This window comes from Nycticebus coucang, chromosome 5 (genome assembly GCF_027406575.1).
Source record: "Nycticebus coucang isolate mNycCou1 chromosome 5, mNycCou1.pri, whole genome shotgun sequence".
Classification (NCBI taxonomy): Eukaryota; Metazoa; Chordata; class Mammalia; order Primates; family Lorisidae; genus Nycticebus; species Nycticebus coucang.
In genome coordinates, this window is record NC_069784.1 from 72945399 (window position 1) to 72966386 (window position 20988).

The following is a 20988-nucleotide window of genomic DNA, read 5'->3' on the forward strand; positions in this document are numbered from 1 at the left end:
CATGCACCCCCCCCCCCATGGTAGTTGAATATATAGGGCTCTCCTATAACTTCAGCTTTACCTTGGAAGTGAGAACAATGTAACCTAAAAATTTGTTCCTTCATATTAATTTGAAACGAAAAAAAGAAAAAGAATAAAAGTGAAAAAATACTTTCACCCGAGTTCTCATTTACTTACACATCATATGCTATCTTTCTGTTTTATTCTGGACTTTGCCTGTATATTTATATAATTTTATAAAGATTTTGTGATTTTAATTTGCTTCTTTTCTAGATTTAGATAAAAGTACATTTATCAATAAACACATGTTATGTAAATAATGCCATTTTATTGTAATCTAGTTTTTTTCTTTCATTTGTATTATTTTAAAGTAAATTCAGAGACCTACTAGATTTACTTGATCAAGTAACATTTTTTATGGGCTTGTCTTCTGAGTTTTACAATAGCTACTGTTGGACAGTGACCTTTTTAAACTTTTTCCCTTAAAATGGAATTCTTGAGCCCCCTGCTGGAAGCATTTAGTAATTTGTATAAAGTAGTTTAATACTATATGGGAGTTTTAGAATTCTAAATGTAAGGTTTTAAAAAGACAACAACCTGATAGCAAAATATACAGTCTTTGTAATTAGCATCAGGATACATCAGGGTACCAAACAGTACTTTTGAGAACATTTATATTGCAAGTGGATATTCCATTTGAGTAGTATAATTATGAGAACATTCAAATGAAGGAATAATGTGAATGTGTTAAATATGCTAAGTTAATTTGTGAATATTTTACTTTGTATATACTTTATGAAAAACATCTCTTTGTATTTTGTTTTCAAAGTGAGAGTCATTAATTTGATAAATGCTTGATGAGCACCTACCAAATGCTAAGGACTTACTAGATGTTAGGGATGCATCGATGGGAAAAAACGCACATCAGAGCTTTTTCAGAGTGAGTCAAACTGTGATTGGGAATGCCAGATCAACACATCTTATTGCATTTATAAGAAATGGTTTAGCAGAGATTTGAATTATTTGAATATGGAGCTTAGTGAAATACCTGAGGATGTTCAGTGCTTTAAAAGTTACACGGATTCTGATAGGAGAATAAAAAATTGAGTTGCAGTATTTCATAGAGCACTGCCTGAAAAATAAGGATGATTTGCACTATACTTTGCAGGAAGAAAAAAAAAAATAGCCTCCCTCCCCACCCATGGTAGTTGAATAGATACAGCTCTTGGAAAACTGATCACAGCTGTTCATCTCCGTATTAGCACACATCTGTCAGGGCAGAAACAGTGTGCACCAGGCACCTGTTACAGAGCCTGATCCAAGAGGGAACCAAGCTTGCTTCCAGCCTGTGGTACCTGGTTGAATCCAACAGTAAGAGTAAGTGTTTCTACTTCAAATCCATGATCCCAAATCTCAGCTGGATACTCATCTTGCCAGGCAGTGCTAACTGCTTCCCTGGTAAATTTGTTTTCCTTCTCTTCTTGATGAGTTTCTGATTTACCTCACTGCCCCACCTCCAGCACCCGTGTCATAAGGAAAACTCACCTTTCACTGAGAACACAGCAGACAGGAACAGCTGCATCTTCCCGCCCTCGATCCTGGAGACCCTTGTTCTGTGAACTTATTCTGCCTGTTCCCACCCTTTGTGGGGGAAGGATGTATCCCAGAACTGCCAGAGGTTAATCCCCCCCTTAAGCTCTGGGTCCTCATTCCCCGCCACCCTCTCAGACAGCATTTCCATAACCCTTGCTTCTGCCCCTTCCGTTCCTCTTTCTCTACTGCGTCATTCCTGCAGAGTGTAAGCATGTTCTGTTACTCATCTTTAAAAATCCCTTTCTTTTTCTTAGAATCCCTAAGTAAACTACCATTTATTTCTCTGCTTCTCTTCACAGAAGAACTTAGGAAGAATGTTACCTAAACTTTCTTTTCAACATTTTCACACATTTTAACTCATTTTCTACTCACCAAGTCTTAAGCAGTCCACTGAAACTTCTTAAAAGTCACAAATATTGCCAGATTCAGTTAAATACTGTCATATGTGTGGTAAGACCTCTTAGCTTCATACAACACAGCCAACCTGCCTCTGCACTGAAGCCTTTCCTGTCCTGGATGCTGTGTCCCCACACTCTGTGGGCTTTCATTCTGTGCTACACCCATCCTCCCACCTTCCTTTCCAGTGGCTTTGCTTACTCCTCCCCTCTCTGGGCCCTGAGTCCCCCAGCTGCATAACCTTCCTGTTGAGATTAACTAGCTTCCTTGACAGTGCCATCTGGACCCATGTTATTTGATACGGTCTTAAGCTGTTGACTCCCAGCCCCCACTTAGTGTAGAGCAGTCATTGGAAAACTTTTTTGTGAGGGGCCAGACAGTAAATATTAGGCTTTGCAAGCCATATAGAGTCTCCCTTGCAGCAGTTCAACTTTGCTGTTCTATGAGTCCATAGTGATCAAAATAGCATAGTATTGGCACAAAAAAACAGAGACATAGATCTGTGGAACCGAATAGAAAACCTGAGATGAAACCAGCCTCTTTTCACCTTCTGATCTTCGATGAACCAAATAAAAGTTTACACTGGGGAAAAGTCTCCTTATTCAATAAATGGTGATAAAAGAACTGAATAACCACATGTAAAAGACTAAACTGGATCCACATCTCTCACCTGTTGCGTGACCTGAGACGTGAACGAACAGCAGCTTTGCCGTGGGTGTAAACTCGCTCCTGTAATTATTAAGTCAAGAAACAGACTACATGAGATGAGATGGTGTGTAGCGAAATTCTTTATTTAGGGGTTTGATTTTATACCTTTCTAGTCACGTACACACTTACTCTATTATCTGTCATTTTCACCATTACCTCAATTTACCTATCTGAAATCAACTTGAAAGGAAATATCCTGTTACCACATCAACACAATAACTTTTACAGTAAACATCTTCTAGACACTGACTAATCTCTGGGCAGGTGTGTAAACAAAATCATAAAGAAGAAAATAGCCACAGGGGAACAGAGTTAATGGAAGAGTATCTTCAAGCGTTCACTCAGTTTACTCAGTGTGAAGTAACGACTGTGTCTTTTCCTCAGGACAGAGCACCTATAGACCTCTGACAATATGTTGTTAACATACATCAACTCTCTGGCCCGTATCTCTGAGGAAGGGCGGCATGCCCTTTGATCTCAGGCTTCACGGGGTGCACAGCTTCAGAGAAATGGCTTATGGAATTTTTGACTCCAGGGAATCCAACTCTGTGTGTGTCCCATGAGGGCCCAGGTCCCTTAAGCCTCTGGAAAAAAAGCAAGCCATTTTAAACTCACACTGAGTTCACTTTGTGTGCTTGATGTAGGATATATTTATTTCTAAATATTATCCTACATCACCCCTTACAAAAATTGACTCATGATGGAGAAAAAGATTTAAATCTAAGACACAAAATAATAAAAACTCTAGAAGAAAGTGTGGGAGAAACACTTGGTACTAGCCTGGGGAAGGATTTTATGAAGAAGACTCCATTGGCAATTGCAGCAACAACAAAAATAAATAAATGGGACATGATCAAACTAAAAAGCTTATTCATAGCTAAGGACACAACAATTAAAGCAAACAACCTTCAAAGTAGGAAAAGATATTTGCATGTTATGAATCTGACAAAGGGCTGATAACCAGAATCTACAAAAACTCAAACTAATCAGCAAGAAAAGAATAATCCTGTTTATCACTGGGCAAGAGACATGAACAGAACCTTTTCCAAAGAAGACAGATGGATGGCCAACAAACACATGAAAAAATGCGCATCATCTCTAATCATCAAGAGAAATGCAAATCAAAATTACTTTGAGATATCACCTAACCCCATTGAGAATAGTCCACATCATAAAGTCCCACAGCTGCAGATGCTGGTGAGGGTGTGGAATGTACTAGAATGTTTATCACAGCCCAATTCAGAATTGCCAAGATGTAGAATCAGCCCAGATGCCCATCAACCCTTGAATGGATTAATAAACTGTATATGGTATGCCGTGGAATATGTATGCCATGGAATACTATTCAGCCATAAAAAGATGGAGACTTCACATGTTTTATATTTACCTGGATGGAATTGAGGAACATTCTTCTTAGCAAAGTATCACAAGAATGGAAAAACAAGTATCCAATGTATTTAATACTAATATGAAGCCAGCAGGTGAACAGCTGTCCACCCACACGAGAGAAAATAAAATTTAAATGTGGGAAGGAGAGAGGAGCCAGGAGGGGGATTGGCAAGCTCTCACCTGGTGGGTACAATGGAAGGGTTTATGGTACACCTCCTGGTTAAAGGACTCAACTACAACTTGGACTTTACCTAACAAACACAAACAGTGTAACTTAGTTATCCATATCCTCACATTAATCTGAAAAGAAAAAAAAATACTAGAAAGGGGTCATCAGACTACATATTCAGGATTCAAAAATTCTCTTAAAAAGAGAGGTATCTTTTAACAAAAGGAAAGCTTCAAAGAGTCTCAAGCACCCTGAAATATTTTTAGGGCAAGATTTTTTATCCTTTAACTCCATAGGTAAATATTGAAAAATTATACTAAAGCTATAGTTTATTGTATGATAATAATACTAGATACCTCTTAGGATATAAAACTTTTAAAAAAGTGATATTCTCATCATTGATGCTGCAGTAATTTGAAGGCAAAAATATAAATTTGTTCATTTGGTTTAAAATATATTTAGTAATTCCTTAGCCACTTATATTCAAATATATATATACAGGTGAAGTTTGCTTCCATGTAACCTTTAGTATGATGAGGACATTCATAATTTCTGTAATAAGCAGTACTGAAACCAATCATTTAATGGTGTCTAGTTAGTACAAATACAAAACCAAAGCTTCTGCACTGCTGGTGGGATTGTAAACTAATACAACCCTTATGGAAAGAAGTATGGAAAATTCTTTTTTTTTTTTGGTTTTTGGCCAGGGCTGGGTTTGAACCCGCCACCTCTGGCATATGGGACTGGCGCCCTACCCCTTGAGCCACAGGCACCACCCATGGAGAATTCTTAAAGAGCTAAAAGTTGATCTTCCTTTTGGTTCTGCAATCTGAATCTCATTCTCTACCCAGAAGAACAAAAATAATTTTGCCACAAGGACAGTTGCACCAAAATGTTTATTGCAGCTGAGTTCATAATTGCCATGCCATGGAAGCAACCTAAGTGCCCATCAACCCTTGAATGGATTAACAAACTGTGGCATATGTACACCATGGAATACTATTGAGCCATAAGAAAAGATGGACACTACTTTATGTTTACCTGGATGTAGTTGAAACACATACTTCTTAGTAAAGGTCTCAAGAATGTAAAAAAAAAAAAAAAACCAACAAAAAACCAATATATAAACAATTACACTCCCATACAAATGATAAAACACAAATATCGTCTAGCAAGTGGGAGGAGTGAGGAGAGAGAGGAGATGGGCGAGGGCTATGGGTGGGATCTCACCTAATGTGCACAGTGTGAGGGTATTCAGCACATCACCTGGGTGAAGGGCTCCTCTACAACTTGAACTTTACCCTGGAAGTGAGAACAATGTAACCTAAAAATTTGTACCTTCATATTAATTTGAAATTAAAAAAATTAGAAAACAAAACCAAACTTTGCTGTTGTAGTATGAAAACTGCTACAGAGATAGATACATAAATGAATAAGCATGTCAATGTCCAATAAAACTCTTATAGAAGTTGAATGTTTAATATTTCTAAAAGATATCTGCACTTCCATGTTTATTACAGCACTAGCCACAATAGCCAAGATTTGAAATCAACCTGACTGTCCATAGTAGATGAATGGATTAAGAAATTGTGCTACATATACACAATGGAGTATTGTATAACCACAAAAAGGAATCAGATCCTACCATTTGCAAGAATGTGGGTGGAACCAGAGAACATTATGTGAAGTGATATAAGCACAAGCACAGAAAGACAAATCCTTGCATGCTGTCACTCATATTGGAAGCTTGATCTGAAAAACAATTGCTCTTATGGAGACAGTGGAAGGGTGGTAGAGAGGAGAGGATGAAATGAAGATGGTTAATGGGTGCAAAAATATAGTTAGATAGTTAGATAGAATGAATAACATTTGATAACAAAGTGTAATCCACAGTAGGTTAGGGTTACTTTTAAATAACGAAAAGAGTGGAATTGGAATGTTCCTACCACAGAGAAATGATAAATGTCTGAGGTGATGGACACCCTAATTTCCCTGATTTGACTAATTCACATTATATGCTTGTATCGAAACATTATATATACCCTATAAAGATATACAACTAGATGTACCCATAGTAATTAAACATTTTTTAAAATATTTGAAATTCATATAATTTTCATGTGTCACAACATATTCATCTTTGAATACTAAAGATGATCAATTTTTCGGCTGTTTAAAAATGCTGAAACTATTGTTAGAAATCAACACCCCAACAATGAACTATGTCTAAATTTAACAAAGTACATACAAGATCTATATGAGGAAAACTACAAAACTCTGAAGAAAGAAATCAAAAACTACATAAGTGGAGAGAGAATCCATGTTCATGGGTAGGAAGACTCACTATTGCCCTGATGTCAGTTCTTCCCAACTTGATTTGAAGATTCAATCTAATCCTAATCAAAATCCCAGAAAGATTTTTTTATGGACACCATCAGCAAACTAATTCTACAGTTTCAAATGGAGAGGCAAAAGACCCTAGCCAACATAATATTGCAGGGGGAAAACAAAGTTTGAATTGACAATACCTAACTTCAAGACTTGCTAAATAGCTATAGTTATCAAAACATTGTGATAATTGGCAAAAAAATAGACATACAGATCAATGGAACAGAATAGCCTAGAAATGAACTCATATAACTATAAGGGCTCCTGTGGCACAATCGGTTAGCACATGGTACTGATATAATAAATAAGGTCAATTTCTCTTCGACAAAGAGGCAAAGATAATAAAAATAGAGGAAAGATAGTCTTTCCGACAAATGGTACTCACACAACTGGACTTCCACATGAAAAAAGAAATCTAGGCACAGACCTTACTCTCTTCACAAAAGTTAACTCAGAATGGATAATAGATTTAAGTGTAAAATGCAAAACTAGAAAACTCTAGTGGTATGGTGTTGACTTTTTAGATACAACACCAAAAAATGTTCCATGGAAAAAATAATTTATAATGTGGACTTATCAAAATTAAAAACTTCTGGTTTGGCACAGTGGCTCATGCCTGTAATCTTAGCACTCTGGGAGGCTGCGGCAGGTGGACTTAGTCCAAGACCAGCCTGAGCAAGAGCGAGACCCCATCTCTACTAAAAATAGGCAAAGTGCTGGGACCTATAGTCCCAGCTACTTGGGAGGCTGAGGCAAAAGGATCCCTTGATCCCAGGAGTTGGAAATTGCTGTGAGCTATCACACCACACACCACAGCACTCTACCCAGGGTGACAGAGTGAGACTCTGTCTCAAAAAAAAAAAAAATTAATTTCTGCTCTGTGAAAGACATTATCAAGAAAATGTGGAGACAAGCCACACACAGGGAGAAAATATTTGAAAAGACTCATCTGATAAAGAGATATTGTCCAAAATAATCAAAGAACTTTGAACACTCAGCAGTAAGAAAATGAACAACTTGATTTTTAAAATGTGCAAAAGACCTGAACAGATGCCACACCGAAGAAGAGGTATAGGTATCAAATAAGCATAGGAAAAAAAGACACTTAGAGAGTAGCACGTTGAAACAGTAATGACGTCCATACACACCTGTTGACACCCTGAGCCAACGTGCAGAACCCAGGAAACACTAACTGCTGGATGGATGGGGAGCAGCAGGGAATCTCACTCATGGCTGATGGGAATGCAGAACGGGACAGCTGCTTTGCAGTTTGAGAGTTTCTAACGAAACTAAAGATACTCTTAGCACAGAATTCAGCAATTACACTCCTTGGTGTCTACTTAGATGAATTGAGAACTTGAGTCTACACAACTTGTGGCTGCACATAGATGCTCACAGTGGATTTATTCATAATTGGCCGACTTAGAAGCAACCAAGTTGTTCTTCAGGAGGCAAATGAAGAAACTGGTACATCCAGACGGTGGAATATTATTTGGTGCTACAAAGAAATGAGCTATCTGGGTGGCACCTGTGGCTCAAAGGAGTAAGGTCCCATATACCGGAGGTGGTGGGTTCAATCTCAGCCCTGGTCAAAAACTGCAAAAAAAAGAAAAAAGAAATGAGCTATCATACTATAAAAAGACATGGAGAAAATGTAAATGCATATTGCTAATTGAAAGAAGCAGATTTGAAAGGATTATGTACTATGAGATTCCAACTAGATGACATTCTTGGCAAAACTGTGGAGACTGTGAGAAAGATCAGTGGTTGCCAGAGGTTAGGGAGGAGAAGGGATTTTTAGGGCAGTGAAACTATTCTGTGTGATACTGTAATAGTGGATATATGTCATTATACATTTTCCAACACCCACAGAATGCTATGGGAAGAACGGACCTAATGTAAGCTGCCGACTGGGTGATAAGGATGCAGCAGTGCTGGTCGTCGGTTGTAAGGGACGCACACTCCGGGATACGGATGGTGGGGGAGCTGTGCACATCCGGTGGCAGGAGGCACATACAAACTCTCTATACCTCCTACTGAATGTTTTTGTGAACCTAATACTGCTCTAAAAGATAAAGTCTATTAATAAAAAATTAAATTTTTAAAATGCAAATAGAAAAATATAAACAATTGGGTGGCACTTGTGGCTCAAAGGGGTAGGGCGCCAGCCCCATATGCCGGAGTTGGCGGGTTCAAACCCAGCCCTGGCCAAAAACCGCAAAAAAAAAAAAAATTTTTTTTAAACAATTCCTATTTCATGACCTGCACAAAAACATGGGTTAGGGAGATTTGCTCTAGGAATTGTAGTTTGCCAACTAGACACAGATTTCTGTCTACTTGGTATCTCTCTTTGGGTGACTGATGGGCATCACAAACTTGCCGTAACCTCCAAATGCAGCTTCTGGCCTTTCTCCACACCAGCTTCTCCCATTGTTTTGTTAGCTGATGACACCTCAGTCTACCCAGTTGGCCAACCCCTAGACTCTAAATAATCATGGCAGTAAGGTAACGTGTTTGTCTTGTTCACGGTCACATCCACAGTGTCTAGAAAGGTGCCTGGAACATTGTAGGCACTGAGAACAGATTGAGTAAGTGTGTTTCCTTGTCTTTGGTTGCGCATCTTCCTTATGGGGATAATTTTTGCTGGCGAGAGAGACAGAAATAGGGAAGTATGTAATAAGGACAGATAACATAAATCACCCCCGCCCCATGACACCTGCTATATAGCAGGCAGTGTGTAAATACTAGAAGTAGAAATAAGGGGTAATTGTGAAATAGATTTAATTTTTAATAGAATTAACAACAATAACTATAGCCGCTACATTTCTTTTTGACTCTATATTATACAATGTATCTGCCAGGCATTATCCTAAGCATTTTACCTGAGTTATCTCATTTTATCCTTACTCTGACCCTATGAAGGTAGGCAGTAGATTAGACTTTTTTTTGGTGGAGACAGGCTTGCTGTGTTTCCCAGCCTGGTTTTGAACTCCTGGGCTCAAGGGATCTGCTTACCTTGGCCTCCCAAAGTGCTAGGATTACAGATGTGAGCCACCTGGCCCAGCCAGTAGCAGAAATCTGCATTAAAAGTAAGGTGATGTTAAAAACAAATGTGTCAGTGACTTTCCCAAGTTTCCACAGTGGAATCTGGAGCCATACTTTGACCCCCATTCCTTAAAAAGCAAATGCAAGGAATTACCCAAATGAACAAAGAATTGGATATTAATGATGCGTTTTTCCATATGAAGAATTAATTCACAGCTTCTTTAAACGAAATTAGGCTTCCCAATCCGGTGCTCCTACAGTATTGCTATCCTAGCATTAATTACACCACAGCTTAATAATGCCATTCGGGTCTTTTCTTCTCTCTGTGCTCAAGCTACAAGCTACGTGCTTGAGTCTTTATTTTCCTTCCATTACGTCCTAAAACAGGAAAGGAAGAACCAATTTCAACAATATCTGTAGAATGGAAAATCCTTCTCTAAATGGCATTGTGTCAGAGCAGGATGTAGTTTTTCTAGTAATGTAATATTTGCTTCATTATCTGTTCTAAAGTTTCTTCTTGGTTTCTTAGAGAAGGCCCTCCTTCCTGCCTATAACCCTAGAAATTCCAAAGGAACCAAATGAGAATGTGCAGACTTACAGAGGAAAATAATAGAATTCTCAAAGTGATTCCCACACCATTTTTTGGCAGTTTTTTTTTTTTTTTTTTGGCCGGGGCTGGGTTTGAACCCACCACCTCTGGCATATGGGACTGGCGCCCTACTCCTTTGAGCCACAAGCGCCACTGCTTTTTTTTTTTTTTTTAACTAGGATTTTTATTATTCTTTTGCCTTTGTAGTTTTCAATATCATTTAAAAATATTCTGGGGCGGCGCCTGTGGCTCAAGGGAGTAGGGCTCTGGCCCCATGTGAACCCAGAGGTGGTGGGTTCAAACCCATAGCCCTGGCCAACAACTGCAAAATAAATAAATAAATAATTCTGAAAATTAAATCTAGTTTTATCTTTTTACATATTCTAATAGTAGATGGAAAATTGCTTTTTCATAAAGTAAAAGTTTATTTGATAAATTGAAATATTTATTAATATTTTTAAATGATATTGAGCTCTTTCAGAAATTTGTCTGAGTGTACTATGTTTGTAAGAAAGCCACCTGAAGGCGGCGCGTGTGGTTCAAAGGTGTAGGGCGCCCACCCCATATACTGGAGCTGGTGGGTTGAAACCTGGCCCTGGCCAAAAACTGCAAAAAAAAAAAAAAAAAAGAAAAGAAAGAAAGAAAGCCACCTGACAAAATTTGAAACTTAAGGAATTGATCAAATCATACATTCATTACATACACTACCAACCCAAACATCACCCTTATTTGGACACGTTATTATAGCTGGTATTTTAAATGTCTGTTATGTCCCTTTATTTGATCCTTTCATCAGATAACCATTTATGAGGATTAGCATGTGCCCAGGGGGGACATGAGGTTTTTGACATATTCTGACATTTTCCTCAGATACTGTGTTTCAAGGCCAAGACATTTCTGGAGTAAATATTCTAGAGGTGCTCTTCTAGGATTTTCTAGCACTGAATATAAAATAGGGTAGACTCTGCCATCAAGTTATTTTAGGTAAAACAAAGACAGGACACAACTTAGGGCAAAGCACTTATTTACACAAGAAAGAAACCAGTAATAGTCATTATCTACTGAGGATTTACTATACATTGATGCTGTGCTGAGTGAGTGCCTTGGCCTACACTGTAATTGCCCACCCGATATTCATTTCCTCTTTTTTTCTTTATAGGGAACTCTAATTTGATTTGGGACAATGGTGCATCCAGCTATAAAAACTCAATTTCCCAGGCTTTTCTGCAGCTATGTGTAATGCCTTTGAGATGTAAATGGGAGTCTATGTGACAGTATTTGTAGGAAATCTAGAGTTTTTCTGATAAATAATGACAGACTCACCTGGCAAATGGGTTTTGTTTTATGCTCTCTCTTTTCTTTTCTGCTTTGAATGCAGATGCAATGTTTGGAGGTATAGCAGCTACTCTGTGACCGTGAAACCACAGACTAGATTTGGAGGAAAGTATAAGGAGGCTGGCTAGTTGGCACTCTAAGCTGCGTGATCCAAACCCATGAGATTAATTCCAGATGGAGGTTGGAGTAGAGGAAAGAGCTTGCTAAGTTTTGTAGAGGAGGTGGACTTAGAGATGGATCTTGAAGAATGAGTAGGATTTTGACATCTAATCTGTTTTCTTGATTGAAGAAGTGAGGAGGAGGTGATTGAGGATGGAGAAAAAGATGTTGCTTGAGTTTAGAGAACAGTGGACTGTTGTCCTTAGCAGAAGGAGTAGATGGTCACAGAGTTGGAGATAAGTTTTAAAAGTAAAACCCAGTATGAGGATTTCTGAATACAAGTTTCTAAAGTTTGAACTCCCTGATTTGTGAAGAACTACTGAATTATAACCATTATTGCTCAAATTGAGCCCTTCAACAGAAATATTTATGAACGTTTCCCAATGTGATAGAAATATTTACAAAGTAGAACTCATGTGTTTCATTAGCCTCACTTGGATTTTTTTATGATGTCAGAAGTAGAGGTGGTGTGTGCGTAATTTAGAAAATCCTTTGCTTGAAACATGGGCGCCACCTTGTGGATTAAAAATCCACATGCTTTTGAAGCAGAAACTTCAGATCACCTAAGTGGGACGATTTCTCACAGCTAAGCAGATCTTGTGTTTCAGGTTTCATCTATAAGATTCTCTGACACAGGAGAACTTTATGCAAAAGGTTTTATGGGTCTTGAATATCTAATCATTTAAAAGCTATTTATGCTGTTGTATTTATTTGATAATTCAGATGTTCAAAATTGTGATAACTTGCTATTTTGTTATATAGAGAAAAGAAGTCCCAAAGAAAGTATAGAGAAGAGGGAAAATGTACTCATTTGTTCTTGTGTTAGAGTATATCCAGTTTTCAGTTGCAGGGGTGCTTGTGCTTGCAAAGGTATCTTCACATGTGCATGTATGGAAGTGTGCTTAGTGCTGTTGGGCTTTAATGGGCTCCAGTTCTTTAGCCTACTATATCTGCAAACCAGAAGCAAGTAATTTAAAAGTGCCCTAAAGCAAGAAATGAAGAAGATAACTTTGAAAACCTAAAGATACAACATTTATGGAAGATGGCAACTCCTTCATTTATAGGCCAAAAAAAAAAAAAAAAAAGTCATACTGAGATTTGCCATGGCTATTAAAGACCGTCCCTACCAACAGCCAGTCCAAGAAGCAAGGTGAAAGTCGGAGGAAAAGTAAAGAGAAGTAGAACAAGACAGAATTGAGAGAATGGACTCTTGGCAGGGCAGGAAGATGTGCTGAAGGAGGGACCAGGACTAGGAAGCCCTGGGGGTTGCAGGCTGTCCCTGCTCCAACCGGTCAGTCCTTGCTCTGGCCTCCTTGCCTAGTGAGGGGTGGGCTCTGCCTGAGGTCACCCAGGCCATCATGCCCTGTGCAGAATTTCCACCCTCCTCCTGCACCCTGCCTGAAGATATGGCGGGGACCAGAGCCCCCAGTCTTCTTCTAGTTTTGAGGACCTTCATAAGGGATTATCCCAGTTCATCTGCCTACTACCAGTTCTGCTTGGACTGGTGGCCAGAGAACATATTTAGACAGAATATTCAAGAGTGTCTTCTCCCAGGAGAGTTGTTGGCCCACTTCATAACTGAATTCTGATGTAATATTATTGCTCCTCAGGCATCCATCCCCTTCTCCTGTGCCTGTGGGTTTTACCTCTATTACTTTGTCACACCATCTAGCATTACAGTTGCCGACCAGTTCTTATCCCTACCAAAACGAGTACAGAGTCTCAGTGTTTGGGGCGGACATCAGCTGTGGCCCTCTTCTTGGTTCACATGCCCCGGCCTGCCTGAGCCTACTGCAGATAATGAGAGTGTCACCACCCAAGCTGCACTGTCCAGCTCCCCTCTTTTAAGTGCAAGCTCCTGTGTTCTGCCACCCAGAGGTCAGGTGTGGGTGGAGGCAGGGAGAGCATCCTGATGGCTCTGTGAACAAGAGATATTCATACCCACCTACGCCTGCTCCTGATCCTCAGTACAAACCTGTTTGCAGATCTGAAGGCGTCCCAGCTATGCAGGTGAGCGCCACCTGACAGATGAGCTCCACTCACACAGGTGAGCATCATTGAAGGTAAAGGCCTAATCAGCTTATTAGGGTTTTCACTTTCCCTGTTGGATTCTGGGGCCCTTGGCTTTATGCATCTGGCATTTTTCTTGATCTCTTGTTATTAAGACTTTCGTTGTGCCTACTTTTTATGCCCCTAGCTGAGCTGTGCTCCTCCAGACCAACGAGGGATTGGCTGTGTCAAGCCACCGGTATTGGCTCCTAGTCCACCGTTCTGTACTTTTCGCTTTCCCGGGGACGTCCCTCCATTCCTTATGTGGTCCTCGAGTGACCCTCCTGGTTTGAGTGTTTGAGTCCATGTTGGTGGGCATAAGCTTCTGAAAGGCCTAAACGTGATGCTTTGCAGAACTTAAAATTTAGCTTCCTTAGTTGTCCTTTGTAAATGTGCGTATTTGAGATCCCTTCCTTCTACAGAGGTAATGCTTTGAGGCCAGTCCTTAAAGGCAAGTGATAGGTAAATTCACCACACTATAAATCAAGAGGAGATCGAATCTTTGTTCTTATTGTTGCCTGAACAAATTCTCTGGAAAAAATCCATTAGAGCAGCCGTCGCCAAACAGCTGAATTTAATACAGTGGGGTTTGCTGTGAGAACCAGCTACTCTGGGAAGGGCCTTTCTCCCTAAAAGCACTTAGGGATTTTCTGTGCTAAAGTGTCCTTTAGAAAAACGTATGTTCTAATGAGTGGAGGAAAAAACTACAGAACAAAAAGAAGGAAAGACAAAAACAAAATCTCAGTGTGGGTTTTCCATGGGATGGTTTCTGGCAGTCAGCCTGCTGGGTGTGTCACCCATGCGAGGGGCTGTTCATCTTGTTTCTGTAATATCTGTCTTTGTGTTTGGCATTACCAATCCTTGGAGGTTATCATGAATACCAGTTGTGTGAAATAAGTGCAACTGACAGGATTTAAAGGCTAAAACTAACCTTTCTAATCCGTCTATTCTCCATTCTCCACCTCAGGCCATCCTTGCTCCTGTGATGGGAGCGGCACTGATTTCCGGAATGTCAGTCAAAATCTCCTTCCTTCAGGTTTCTCTTTCTGACTAGATGGAAAAGGAGCTATAAAGAATTTTCAGAATAAGATGAGTGTTGATATTTTTGCCTCATGTGCTAAACTTTTTCACTTCTTTACTAGCTCAGGGATATAATTTGAAGCTCTTTTTCTTTGTAGGTTACATTAATTAATAAGATTAATTAAAATTAATGCTGAATTAAAATATGTGCAGATCAATTAATTCATCAATATTTTTAATGAAATAAATTCATCAATTTGAGCAACGCTGTGTGCCGGGCATTGTTCTAAGTGTCGAGAGTACAAAATGGACCAAGTCCCTGCTCTCCTGGAGTGTAGATCCTAGAGAGTGGAGAAACAAAACAGTCAAACAAATAAATATGAAATATGAGGTGGTGAGTGATACGATGAAGTGTAAAGCAATGCTAGGAGGTAGGGAATGGTGGGTGTTGGGAAACAGGGTACCATTCTACATGGAATGGTCACGAAGTCGCTCAGATAAGATGATAGCGGTCAGAAGTCTGCAGGTGTGCAGGAGTGAGCCACACTGACACCTGGAGTGAGTGATTGGGGCAGAGAAAACAGGTTGTAAACAGGGAGGTGCTCAGCATATTCAAGGGACTTTTTAGGTTGCAGTGAAGACTTTGGGTTTTATTTTCATGGAGATGGAAAGTCATTGGTCTTCTGAATAAAGGGACTAACGTGGTTTCATTGATGTTTTTGAAGGATGAATTTGGTTGCTCTTATTGAAAACAGTGTGAGGGGACAAAGGAGAAAGCAGTGCACCTCGTTAGGAGGAAAGAGAGTGGATGGCATTAGAGCAGCAATGGTGCAGGCAGTGAGGGGTGATTGGATTCTGGAGCTGGTCTGAAGATAGAGCCCACTGCACTGGCTGATGGACCTGGTGATGGACCTGGTGGGAGGTATGAGGGAAACGGGAGGAGTCAAGAATGACTCTGGGGTTTTAGCCTAAATGACGGGCACTTGCTGTTTCCTGAGTTGGTAGGATTGGGATGGCAGCAGTGTTGGTGGTGGTGAAGGGTCAAGAGTTCTGTTTGGGGTGTGCTCAGTTTGAGCTGCTCATTAGACATCCACATTGTGATACTGAATAGGAAGTTGGATATAAAAGTCTGGAGTCCAAGGGATGAGGTTGGGGAGGAGAAACAAATTCTAGTGTCATCAGTGTATATAGTCATCCCTCAGTGTATTCGGGGGATTGGTTCCAGGACCCCGCAGAATACCAAAATCCAAGCATGTACAAGTTCTCAGTTCATCCTGCAGAGCCCACTTGAAGGAAGAGTTGGCCTCCATATATGTAAGTTTCGTATCCCACAGATACGTGTTTTTGATCTGAGTTTGGTTGAAAAAATAACTTTGTGTAAGCGCACCCACCAGTTTAAACCCCTGTTGTTTGAGGGTCAACTGGGAAGCCATGGGATTACATGAGACCATCCACAGAGTGGGGGGAGAGATGAGGTCTGAGGACTGAGCTCTGGGCATCCCCAAAGCTTAGAGGCTAGTTAGGAGATGGAGAGGGACTGGCCAGGGAAGCAGAAGAAAGCCAAGCAGTGTGGTCCCAAGGGAAGGGAAGAATTGGTTCTAAGAAGGAACACAGTGAACTTTGTGAACTGCTGCTGGCTTGAATAAGATTGAATATTTTGAGAAATGGCTATTGGATTTGGAAATATAGAGTCACTGGTGACCTGACAAGAACATTTTCAGTGGAACGGTGGGAACAGGAGTGGGTGCGCAAGAGGGCAGAGTAGAGTGAATGACAGTGATGTGCATGGAACATCCCGAGATCTGTTATGAAGGGGACCGTGCTGCAGTGGCAGGGAGCTGTGGTGTCCAGAGAGGGGACTTCTGTCAGCTTTTTAAGATAAGAGCCATGAGGGCATGTTGGTGAGCTGATGGGAGTTGCCCTCCAGACACAATGATGCAGGAATGGGAGGGAACAATTGCAGGCAGAAAGGGCTGGGGTCAAGTGCACAGGTGGAGCACTGGAAAAAGCAAAACCCACCGATACAGATCCAGGCAGGCGGATTAACATAGCCTTCACTGCATTTTCTTAGTTATTGTGTTAAGACATTTCCCATGCTTGTTAAAACACCAGCTGCTTCACCCTGACAGTTCCTGGGTTTGGTAGGTCTGGGGAGATACCCAGAGTTTGGTGTATTCATGAGTTCCCAGGGGGTGCTGATGTGCTGCTCCAGAGACCAGACTTTGGGAACCCCTGGGCGGAGCCACGGATTAGAATGGATGGCTGGGGCATCACTCAAGGCCTCCTGGTGCCTGGCAGTCATGCATGTAATGTGAATTTTGTCAGAGTGGTTGTGTGTCTTTCTCCTGCCCTGTTCAGCTGCTCAAGAGCTGGCCCCAGCAGATAATTAGACTTAACCGAAAGATCGAAGAATTGCTGTCACCAGTACACTTGGGAGGCTTTCCTTGTCTGTGATGTCTTTATATTCTACAAATGCTATTTATAAATCCTTTGTTTAAATAGAAGAGATGAGAAAATTTGAGACTAAGAAAGATAAAAATGAAAGTTTGTGATTAAAGTTACTGTTCTATGACTCACAAATAAAATGGGGTAATATCCAAATCTGGGTGCAGATGGCAAGGAGAGCTATCACCCATTCCCCTAAGACATGTGTTGGCGGTACTGTTTCTGTGATCTACTGAAAAGCAAAATCTGAAATATATAATACTCTGAAAAAAGTAAAACTGTTCTTTTATATTTTATAACATTGTATCACAAACTGAATTTTAAGAGGGTTATATTGTTCTTTGAAAATGTCCACATCCATGTAAAAAAATAGGTGGTTATGTGCAGAGCTTTACACACAGGGAATAAACATCAGCCCACATGGTAAAGAGAAAATTCAGGTGTTAGAGTGAGGGCTGCAGCTCATTAATCAGAATAGAAAGAGAAGAACTGGGCGGCACCTGTGGCTCAGTGAGTAGGGTGCCAGCCCCATATACCCAGGGTGGCGTGTTCAAACCCGGCCCCAGCCAAATTGCAACAACAAAAAAAATAGCCGGGTGTTGTGGCCAGCACCCATAGTCCCAGCTACTTGGGAGGCTGAGGCAGGAGAATCACCTGAGCCCCGGAGTTGGAGGTTGCTGTGAGCTGTTGAGTTCATGGCGCACTACCGAGGGTGATAGGGTAAGACTCTGTCTCTAAAAAAAAGAAAGAGAAGAACTGACTTCCATAATAAGGAGCAGTATTAATTCAGATCGAATATATAAAGCAGAAATTTAAATATAGTATGGTATATATTTATATTTACATTAAGTAATACTATATTGATTTTTAAATTTAACTTATGGATTTATTTTTATTAAAAATCCAAACAGATTTTGTTGGAGCCAGGTGTGATCCAGGATGTGTTAGCAGCTGGCAGTCACCTACAGCTGTTGGAGCTTCTCAATTTATGTTCCCACTATCTCATCCAGGTATGTGAGCTTTCATGCTGCTATTATGCCCTTCACATTCCTTTCTCCTTTATCATAAGCTGTCCCCCACCAACTGGAGCTGAATGGCAGGTCAAATGGGGTAGAATGTCTCCAGGAGGAAGCCGCAGCTCTGTATCCTCGCACAGAGGTGGGTGCTTTCTTCCACCTTCACTGCCTAACCCACAGGGAACCCTGTATGTGGCTGTTGAGTTAATCTGCAACAGCCACATACAGGGTTCCCTGTCGGTCCTGGAAAGATGACACTGGACAGGGTCCTGGTCTGAAACAGTGTTCTCTGATTTCAGAAATAACAAGTGCAGGACATGTTCAGTGGTAGTTGAAGATCGCAGCAAGGGTAGCTAAAATATCCCAAAGTCCTATGTGACTAATCACCTTGTGCACTTCCCAGGCAGTGACTGCTGGAGAGGGGTTGAGTGGCCTGTGTGTGTCCCCCTGATTTGCTGGCTGGTCAGAAAAGCTCCATGAGCAGGAGGGAGAGAAAACTCCTGTACACCAGCATTGAGTGTGTATTCACATATGTATTCATGTTCAGTTCTTACAACTGCACATTTTTATAGATGAAAAATCAGAGATTTGAAATTTATGCAACTTGTCTGAGATAATATGTCTGGTGAGTGGTTGGCCTTCCTGATTCCAAAGACTATTTTTTTTCTTGAATGAAAACTCTTAGGTGGGTAAGGGAGATTTAGGGCATCTTAGGCAGATTGACTTTACAGAGAGTTAAGAACTTATTTCTAACTTTAGGATCTTCCCATTTACCCCACTGGTGGTCACTTTCACTTGCATTTATTACAGCACTATAACAATAGTGATAATTTTAAGATAATTCCACTATCTTTGGGCATATGACATGATATTAGCAGAAAAAATTTGTTTTCTTGCCCAATTATTTTCTCTGATTTTAAATACTTCCTTTATCATTGACTTCTGGTGCCCATTAGGTTGTTTGCAAAGCTCTTTCTCATACAGCATCTTAATCTTCCTCACAACCCTGAGGGAACAGGAGCCAGCACCTCCCCGAAAGACCGTGTGACGAGTGCAGCGGTGTGCACCAAGGAGCAATCCACATACAACACAGGGAATTTCTATCATCATCTGAGCACTTTAATCTAATAGTACATATTTGACTATTTTTATCTTACTTTCCTTTCTTTTCCCTTCAATATTGTTAAGTGGCATGGGAAAGTTGTTTTAAATCCTTTTCTGCCAGTAGCAAATGGGAATCATATAGAAAGGTTATACAACTTCAAAAGTATGTGTTTGACTTGTGAAATTGAAATTACTTTTATTTGACATTTCTCTGTGAAATATTGCAGCTTGAGCTTTACATATCATCACCTTATTCACTTTTTCCCTGGCGGATAATTGGTGATGCGTATTGATGATACAAGTTTGGTTACAGTGTTAGTTATCATGATGCATATTATAAGTGGTGTGTATATATGTGTGTGTCTTTGGATAACTGTACCTATGATTTTCTATAAATAACAATTCCAGGGGAACATCAAAAGTACACAGATATTTTCTCCTACCCTATCAGATGAATTTGTTGAGATACTAAGTGACTCGCGCACTTTGGAATTTAACTGTTGTATTTCATTTCTTTGCTTAGGTAAAAGTGTAACTTGTATACAGATACGTTTAATGGGCAGTTAACTACCATTTCAGGTTCCTTTGATAGTGGTTGAAACTTTCACAAATACGTTTTCATTTCATTCTTTTGTGTAGTCTTTTCCTTCTTGTCTGTGATTATTGTAAGATGTCAAACTTGTAGAAGGAAACTGACAACGTGAGTCCCAAAATCATGTATATGCAGAAACCTTCATTATTTCAGTCTTCTAAAAACATATACCCTGCTTCTCTCTTAGGATTATAAAAATCACAGACTGGGTTAGTCTGTTTTATTTCGATACAGTCTTACAGCTAGGCTTATTTGCTATTTGTTGGCAATATTGTTCAAATGATTTTTAATTTTGAATGAGACCATTTTATTGAGTATGTAAAAATAATTTTTAAGTGAAAAATTTCCAATGTTCCATTTATACCTGGAGATCATTCCCTGTCAGTCAATGCTAATGTATTTTCCATCCTCCGGCGGTACTTTGTCAACTCAGAGCTTTTGAAACCATACTTCTCACTAGGATGTCTGGCAATGTTGTGTTGTTCTGAAATTGCCATCATTTCTTTGGTTCCTCTGCCAGAGGAGTGAAGGGTGGATGGACCCTGTTCTGCTACCTTCTGTCACCAGTACGACTGTTCACTAGACAGAGTGTCCAAAGATAACCACGTGCGATGCTCCCTGACCCTCCTGAGCCACCAGCTTTGGCCTCAGCCCGAAGATCCTCTGAACACATGTAGATGCTGCTTCTGCCCGCCACCCCCCACCTCCCGAGAAAAGGAGAGAGACACCTGCGGCCCCTGTGTGAACACCTCCTCTTGCTTTTCCTGTGGTGGGCTGCTGAGAACAAGTGCCCCACACTGCAGGAACAGAGCTCCTCTGTGTCAGCGAGGACAGCTTGGAATTAGCCCTGTAGGCTGTGAGGTCTCCACACAGGCCTCCCTTTTATCCCGACAAGCACGTTTGTCGGGATAAAAGGGAGCGCCAGTGAACGTGATGCTAAGTGACAGGAGTTAGGGGGCCTTGCCTCTCCCCAGGCCCTTGCCATTCTTGC

At 40.4% G+C, this 20988-nt stretch overlaps 1 protein-coding gene across 4 annotated transcripts in view; it reads left to right on the forward strand.

Moving 5' to 3' along the window:
• Positions 1 to 20988, forward strand: part of KLHL32 (kelch like family member 32) — a 267924-nt gene that overhangs the window by 167522 nt on the left and 79414 nt on the right. For all 4 annotated transcript variants that reach the window (XM_053591512.1, XM_053591509.1, XM_053591510.1 and 1 more), the window contains one exon: positions 18197 to 18295. In XM_053591512.1, the coding sequence (XP_053447487.1) occupies positions 18197 to 18295 (99 nt within the window). The remainder of the gene's footprint in view (positions 1 to 18196; positions 18296 to 20988) is intronic.